General features: G+C 38.7%; 2 protein-coding genes across 4 annotated transcripts in view; one reads left to right on the plus strand and one right to left on the minus strand.

The window, feature by feature from the left end:
• ublcp1 (ubiquitin-like domain containing CTD phosphatase 1) overlaps window positions 1-1916 on the plus strand; it is a 9770-nt gene extending 7854 nt beyond the window's left edge. For both annotated transcript variants that reach the window (XM_028594640.1, XM_028594641.1), the window contains one exon: window positions 155-1916. In XM_028594640.1, coding sequence (XP_028450441.1) covers window positions 155-182 — 28 coding nt within the window. In that variant the 3' untranslated portion in view covers window positions 183-1916. The remainder of the gene's footprint in view (window positions 1-154) is intronic.
• Window positions 1421-7587, minus strand: il12bb (interleukin 12B, b). Of its 2 annotated transcripts, none has more exons than XM_028594639.1 (9): window positions 7349-7587; window positions 5442-5535; window positions 5188-5289; window positions 4803-4982; window positions 3858-3969; window positions 3079-3248; window positions 2745-2905; window positions 2499-2617; window positions 1421-2334 (listed from the first exon to the last, which is right to left on the minus strand). In XM_028594639.1, the coding sequence occupies exons 2-9, from the start codon at window positions 5533-5535 to the stop codon at window positions 2307-2309; spliced, it is 966 nt and encodes a 321-aa protein (XP_028450440.1). In that variant the 5' UTR covers window positions 7349-7587; the 3' UTR covers window positions 1421-2306. The 2 variants fall into 2 exon arrangements, with proteins under 2 accessions (XP_028450440.1, XP_028450439.1); XM_028594638.1 differs by lacking the exon at window positions 7349-7587 and adding an exon at window positions 5826-5884.
• Window positions 7588-8358: the final 771 nt, after the last annotated feature.

Below are 8358 nucleotides of genomic sequence, written 5' to 3' on the forward strand. Positions count from 1 at the left end.
ACCTAAAATACATCCAAGAACACACAAGTACTCTGAAATTGATATAAATTAACCTACATAGATCTAAACTATGATATAACTACGTGTGTGTGTGTGTGTGTGTGTGTGTGTGTGTGTGTGTGTGTGTGTGTGTGTGTGTGTTTTGTGTGTGTAGGTACCTATCTAAAAGGCAGCACCACTGAGGAGGGACTGTATCCTCTGCAAAGACTTGGGCTGGACGCTACCATCCCATCATCCAGTTCTCACACACACACACACACACACACACTTGGCTATTACAAGCCCTTTATTACAAACCTTACTACAAATCCTACACTAACCCTGCAGCCACCAACACTCAAAAGCTCAGGACTGAGATGGGCTTCCTAATTTATATCTTTGCATGTTCTCTCCCGAATCACACAAAGTTTTTGCATTTATTACAATAATAATGGCAGTTACCTAACGTCATTTACCTGTGCGGTAATCGTAAAATACACTTGGGTTAAAAAACTACCCCTAGGGTTGAGGCCGCATGCCATGATCAACCATGACCCACAAACATCTACAAACCTACTTCAGTCAGCTGTCTATAATACATCTTGAAGCCCACGGCTAAACAGTACCTGAAAATATTTGAGAGCTTTTAAACCTGCTTCGTCTTCTAGATGGGTGGGGTTTACAACATTTTCACATTTTATCGGTAGTGTGAAGTTGCTTGTCTTTTACTAAAAGGTAGACATACTTTGCTCTGACTATCATGCTATACCAAGCTAGTAAAAACAGATAAAATGTCACCATGGTTAAGGTCAACAGGTGGTGTCCCCCACCCCTGTACGAAGTTAAGATCTTACCTATTGCATATTCTGTAGAGACTGAGATTAACAAAAGCCAATATGCTTACTTTTACATGTGTGAGAAAGACTGATTGATTGAAAATGATTTAAATGTGACATTCAACAGGAAAGAATAACTTCAACAAATTTTACAAATATGGTTTGTACTGCAGTACATCTGTCAAGTTAATTCTGCCCAAATTGTAGTGAAAAATTGTAATGGCAGAATATGTTGATAGCAGTGGTCAAAGATAAATCTAAATCCTTGAGCATGCAACCGACACAATTTGACGTATGCAATAATCCTCAGAGCTACTGTGACATTAAGAGCTGTTGAGATCAAGACCGGTTGAAAATACTTTCATCAAAACAATCAATGCCATGTACGTTTTGATGGAAAACGTCTTGTATGCCGGGGTCACTAGACACAGGCCTGTGGGTCGGAAGAGGCTGTACATACTGTAGGCACACAAACAGTCAGGTTCCCAGGGGGGATGGGTGTGTGTGTGCATATTTGCCCAGAAATGTATTTGTGTTTTTCTGTTCCATTGTTACGTGACAGCTTGGTTGTTGGAAGCACTCAGATACACGCAAAGGATCGGTTAAATTTTTTTTATTTATTTTTTTTATGTAGAATTAAGTAGTATATGTTTTGTTTAGAGCTTTTACTGAACAGTTTAGGTACATCCAAATGTCAATGAACAAAGTGAGGATGAGGGATAATGATGGGAATGCAAGAAACTGACAGCACAAAATGTGCATTTTCCGTTGTTTTTTTGTAGCTGCTTTATTAATGAAATGAGTGTGTTTGCACTTATTGTCAACGTTGATTTTAAGTTATGGATGAAGAAGGGGAAGTATCGGGGGAAGGTGTGTCCCACCCTATGAACAAGTAGCACCTGAAGCTGTTGGAAACATCAGGAATGTGATTTTTTTTTTTTTTTTTCTTCAAATGTCAGGTTTACAGACCTTTTGGACATTCAACTCCTTTACATTTCATTTCTTGAGATAGTTTCTTGATCTGCTTTTTTGTGTTTTCCTCATCACATCCCTGACATCCTGGCTGTAAATATGACAATAAACCTTTTTTTTGTATCTAAATTGCCTGCTCATTGTTCCTTAAGTCTTGTAAAATGTGTAGTCACCGAATATTGACATAGTTTACAAAAATTACCAATACATTTGAGACATTATACAAAAATTGCAGAATGTTTAAATGTATTATTAAATGTTCTGAAAGGATAGTTGCAAATGAGTTACAAAGGGCATAAAGGAATGCGTTCTTTATTTCAATCATATTACAAATAATAGGCTTAACATTATACTGTAGTTCCATGGAATCAATTTAAATGAGTGATCAATAAATACTGTACAGGTATACTTTCACTCCCGAAGCACAGCACCACTTTGAAAATAAACGGGAGTTAGAAAAATGTTTTCTTGCATCCTGGTGTTCTTCCATCCTCTATGGCTACAGTCCAGTGACAGAAGCTAGGTGCAGACTGTATGTTTATCCACTCTGGAGACAGGACAAGTTGGAACGAAACAGTATGGATCAGATCAATCTTGGTGACATGACTTGGTATTATTTGGATCAAATCATAAACTATCCCAAAGTATGTCTTTGGTAGCAAATCTAGTGAAAGCAGTTCTTACTCCCAATGGTCCAAGTAATAAACTTACGTGCAGTGGCTCCAGTGGCTAAATGGCCCGTTGGTGTATTTGTCCTGAGCTCGCACACAGAAAACATACTTATTGGATTTGATGTTGACCGTATATGTCATTTTGTCAGTGGTGTTATTCTGCACAAGAGAAGAGAAGAGGCGGAACATTAAAGACAAAGAAATGTGTTTTAACTGAAAGTCAGCTAAAGCATTTTTACACTAAGTGTAACTTGAATCTTATCTATATCATGCTTGTATTGATTACCATTATTTCATTTGTACTGTGACAGGGAAATCCTTTTTTGACCACCTTGACCTCGAACTGCAGACTAAAGTAGGTGCAAGGCTTCTCCCAGTTTTCAGGGTAGTTCCAGCTGAACTCCTTCCCATCACTGATGCGCAGGTTAATGATTTTAGCTGGCCTCACTAAATAGGGGGAGGAATGAGGTGGAGAAGGGTGAAAGGGTGGGGGAAACAGTACAGTGACGTTGATGTGGCAGGATCGTAACAGTAGGCAAGACAGAAGGGAATAAGGGTGAATGAATGGAAATGAGGCCACATTACACTACTACCAATAACATTAACATACAATCACTTACCAATGTCTCTCAGGTAGAAAGTCTTTGTGTAAGCCTCGAGGCGAGAGTCGCTGTGTATGTAGATGGTGAGGGAGACACGGTGCTGTTCCTCTCTATATGGGCAGCTGGCATCCTTGCAGTGAATTCCTGATCCATCAGCATCCAGCTCACAGGGAATCTTTTCTGAATTACTAAATTGAAAACAAACTGGTTGGTAAAATAATATCCAGACCAGGATTCATGAGCTACATCTGAGTACATTAAAGGTGCCCTGCTTGTATTTTTTTAAATATGTTAGGTCCATATGTGTTTGTGTTATGTTGTGAATGTGAAAATGAACTGCTATCTCCTCTGTCAGCTCTAATCACTGAAAAGAAAAAAGTGGAGAAATCAGGCCAATTACAAAAGCTGGTCAGTCTGATGTGGTGTTGCCTGATCTCATTACTATTCATGAGCTCGCCCAGTTGTGCTGGGTAAAGGATGCTGATAGCCAGGCTCTCATTGGCTAGCTGTTAGCCAATCAGAGTCAAGCAGCTTAGCTCATTGAATATTAATGAGAACTGGCACAAATCGAGCTGAGTCTTCCTGCAGGCTTTCTATACCACACTAGAATGGCTTGAAACAAGGTAACCAAGGCATTTTTTTTCACAAAAAAATGTTACAGAGTCCATGGTAGAACTTTATTATTATTATTATTATTATTATTTATTAATTACCACAAAGTAATGAAATAAGTGTGGCAGGGCACCTTTAAATGAGTAGGAGGAGCATTGTGTCAGCAAATGATATTTTGTCCTCACCGTTCTGCCTTCACCAGGAGCACAGCAGCGTTGGATCTGCTAGTTGATCTTCTCCAGGTGCAGTGGAAGGAGCCGTTATAGTTGGGGGCTGAACAGTGGATGTGACCTGCACCTGGAGGAACAGAAACACTGTTAGCACTCTGAGGCTCTCCCTCTATTTGTGTTTAATACTGTTGTGAACAATTTATCTCTCACGTTTGTGTTTCAGAGCACTTTCTTATGAAGGTCCCAGCATTTAAACATAAAAATAAATCATTGAAAGATAAATTAATACAATTACTGAACAAGCCAGACAACTGATGAGACAATGAGACAATGAGCCTCTTCACTATATTTCCCATTTTGTTCCATCAAATCAGACACAACAAAGGTTTTTATCTGGAAAATCTGAAAGATACTATTGTGGACTAGATGCAACAAGTTTGGTGTCTTTTTTGACTTGCACTAACAATATGGTGATGCGTGTGACATAAAACGTATTGTGTGAACCTTGGTATGGTTTGTTTATCCTACACCAAATATATCAAAGTATAACCATGAATTTAACAAAGACACTGTGTCGTCTTACATTTTTTGTTTCCTTTCTTGCAATCATTGTGTTGTCTCGTTCCTTGTCCCCTTTTTCTGTCCAATTGCATCCCATCATTACTCTACCTCTGCTCATCCTTTTATCAAGATTCTTTTGACATGTGCCCCATCGTTCATCTTATCTTTTGAATGTTGTTGGCTTTCAGGCAACAGCCTCTGTCTATTTCTTCCCATCTTATCCCCCTCTCCCACCATCTTTCTTATCTCAACTCTTCAGTGACATCTATCCTATGTCTCCTCCAGTGAAATACCTCTCGCCAGGTCCAACTACACAACTAATCTTTATCTTTCTCTGTTTGTCTTTTCTCTCAATGTGTGTGTGCCTGCTTTGTTCTTCTCCTCCCTGTCTTATCTTACCCTCTTCAGGGAATTCTTCCAGAATGACAGTCCTGTTGTCTGGCTCTAGTTGGATCAGGATAACAGTGTGGTTGAGGTATTCTCCATCTGGACTGAGGTGACAAGTGTAGTTTCCTCCATTCATCTCCTCCACCAGGACCTTGACCTGGTTCCCCTGCAGAGCTGGTTCAATCTCCTCGCCTGAGACAAAGACGTAGATCAATGTAAAAATGATGCTTTAAAATGTCATAAAATCACTGAGAAAAATTGCCATCTGACTGAAGAAAAGTTTATCATTATCGTATTGTATTGTATTGCATCGTATTGTACATAGCATATTGGCACAGGCACTAATAGAAGTACTGTATTACTAGTAGTTATAGTATTAACAGTTAAGTAGTATTACCGTTTTTCTTCCAAACCACAGGCTGGTTTTGATAAGCTTCTCCACAGCTCAGAGGAACATACACACGGCTGCCCAGATCATTGGGCACTCTCAGGACCAGAACTAGATAATTAAAGATCACACACACACACACACACACACACACACACGAACACACACACACACACACATACACACATCATCATCATCACACAGACTGACTTGAATCAGCATTTACCAGTTACTGTTTAGTAGTGAAAGGAGGAGTTACCAACCATTATCCATTATAATCTGTATGTTTTCTTGGTCGCTGTCAGAGCTGGCGTAGCACAATCCAGCATACAGGACTATAAGGAACAATGCACGCATCTGGAAGAAAGCAATAAGTTAATATAGTACAGGGACTGGAACTAAACTTGTATAATTGATTTATAAACAGGCATTCATTTAATTATCCTATAAGGATACAACTCTTAAATATGGTGAACAATCTGTCAATTTCTTTCAATGAAATTCTAACCTTAAAAAGAGTCTGGGACTAATGTTAGAAACAGGTGTTAACCTCAATATATTAGAATAAATATCTACTTAATAAAGCGCTGGACAAAAAAAAACAAAAAACAGGAGAGATAACAGAAAATGAGTGTAGTAGCTCTTACCTTGACAACTGGATTTGAATTTCACAACTGCAAGCTAATCTGATAAGGATACCCCAGAGATGAAGTGGCTGTTGTGAATATGTGCATGCTGTATATATATGAGAGGTTGAGAATTTCCCATGTATAGAGGAACCAAATCGGTGTGTGTGTTTGCGCACGTGTGTGTGTGTGTGCTTGCGTGCATGTTTGTGTGTAAAGACTACAAGGACAGATGACGTGAGATCATGATCTATCCATCGGTTGGAAACACCAAAGGACAATTTTTATTAATTAAGAAGCAAAGGCACAGCTCAACATTATTTCTTCACCCATCTAACACTTCACTTTCATGTTTTGTTAAGCCTGATTAACTCAGTTGTGAGGAAAATGACAAAAGCAGAGGACAAAAGTACAAATTATTATATACAAGTATATTCCATTGTGAAATTGTGTGCATGATTTTACAATCACACTGGCCATTGTGGAGGAAGTCGGGGAGAACAAATGAGAAGGTAACCTTTGGGAAGGGGAACTGGAAAAGTTCGTCTTTGCACATGACAGTGTGTGATGGATCATGGTGTATCAGTAAAACTCAAAAGGTACCCTGGAAAATGGTCATGAGAGTTCTCAGGAACAAGAAAAAGAAAGCAAAAGTGACACCTCCATGAAAGTAGAAAGGAGAATAGTCACTGGAATGAAATAGAAATGTATTAGTGAAAAGTTACATGTAGGGCTCCTTAAATTAGTTTTGTTAACAAAATCTTCTTTGACCATGTAGAAAAAGACAAATGTGTAAATATCTCATTTGGGAAGTTACCTGTACAGAATGATTGATGGAGGACTTTCCATTATTCATTCTGCTCCCATTTTAACCGCTAACATTTAACTATGCCAGTGTAGGTATGTCTGTAATGATAGCCAGCAGATCATTTCCTATAAGTACACCTCTAACTTAATTATAGTTATAGAGGTTTCTTTTGATTCAACATTGCTGTGCATTTATAAAAAAAGGTAATAGAAGACTATTGCTCGGGGTTGGTGTGCTTTTTGGTTTCAAACAGAAGCAGGGGCGATTCTAGAATCAGACCTTAAAGGAACACGCCGACTTATTGGGAATTTAGCTTATTCACCGTAACCCCCTGAGTAAGACAAATCGATACATACCCTTCTCATCTCCGTGCGTGCTGTAACGCTGTCTGATATGATAAAAATGTTAACTGAGATAATAGATAATAGATCAACTAATAGGCTTGAGTCCCCCTAAAAAGGGTCTAAAATCGCCAATGAACAGAAGTATAGAATGTTGCTCAGAAAGAAAACTACAAACTTTACGCCAATGAAAGTTTATTATAAAAGTATTATTATGAGATTATTCACGCAATACCACCTGTCATACTTAAAAGTAACAGATCTTCGCTGGTGTGCACGTCTCAAAACAGAGAAAATGAAATTTTGAGACTGCAACCTCGATCAGGTGCGATGTGCAAAGGTATTTCCCCCCCCAAAAAAGCCACAATTATAAGGACTTCATTCATATCACTGACCTTATGTTGTATCCACTTCCCCTGTGCCGATACTCATGTAGGCCTACAGCTCATTTCATCACTGGATGTTCTCACGCTGGGAACGCCAGTTGGTTGCACATCTTTCAAACACAATGCTTACAGTGGCTTCTTCTCTCTGGACGGCCTCTTTGCATCATAATGTTTTTTTCAAGGAATTTTCCATGTTCTGTCTGGCTGGAATAATTAGATTTTTAAAAAAGGAAGTGGGAATAAGGAAAGGAGGAAATCAAAGGCAATGGAAAGCAGATCTGTTGTAAAGTATCAATGCTGTTTAAAAAAAGAGCCCAACCTCTAAATCAGCTATGCCAATATTAACGTCCAATATTAGCCACTAGGTATATCATTGATTTATCGGTATTGGCATATACGTCGGCCAATGACGGATAGATTGGATTTTCAAAGGAATAATTTCACATTAGCTTAGTTTAGCATGAAGACTGGAAGCAGGGGGAAACAGCTAGCCTGACTTTGTCCAAAGGTAAAAAATCCACCTACACTAGCCCCCTTAAAGCCAACTGTTATGTGTTAGAAACCTGTCTTGGCCAGGCCAGTGAGGCCTGAAGTTTCCTCTGGTTGCCTGTTGACCCCTAGTAATATTTCCAGCACAACTCTCCCCATAAAACTACAACTTTTAACCTTTTAACATTTTGTTTTGTGTAAGAATTTTACAAACAAGATTTAACATGTTAATTAGTGAGCAATAGAGGTGCTGTTAGGCATATCTTTATACCTTTACACAGAGCTAGGCTCCCTGATTCCAGTCTTTATGCTAAGCTAAGCTATCTGGCTGCTGACTACAACAGCTTAATTTACTATACAGACATGAGTGCTGTAGATCTCCTCATCTAACTCTCAGCAAGAAAGCGAATAACTATTTCCCAAAATGTAAAACTATTCCTTTTAATTCTAAGATATTGATATCAGCCTGAACAATCCAGTAATGTGCTCTAGTTAGAGAAACACTCTATGTAACTTCTGATCTGTGCTTT

The sequence above is a fragment of the Perca flavescens genome, chromosome 13, assembly GCF_004354835.1.
Source record: "Perca flavescens isolate YP-PL-M2 chromosome 13, PFLA_1.0, whole genome shotgun sequence".
Classification (NCBI taxonomy): domain Eukaryota; kingdom Metazoa; phylum Chordata; class Actinopteri; order Perciformes; family Percidae; genus Perca; species Perca flavescens.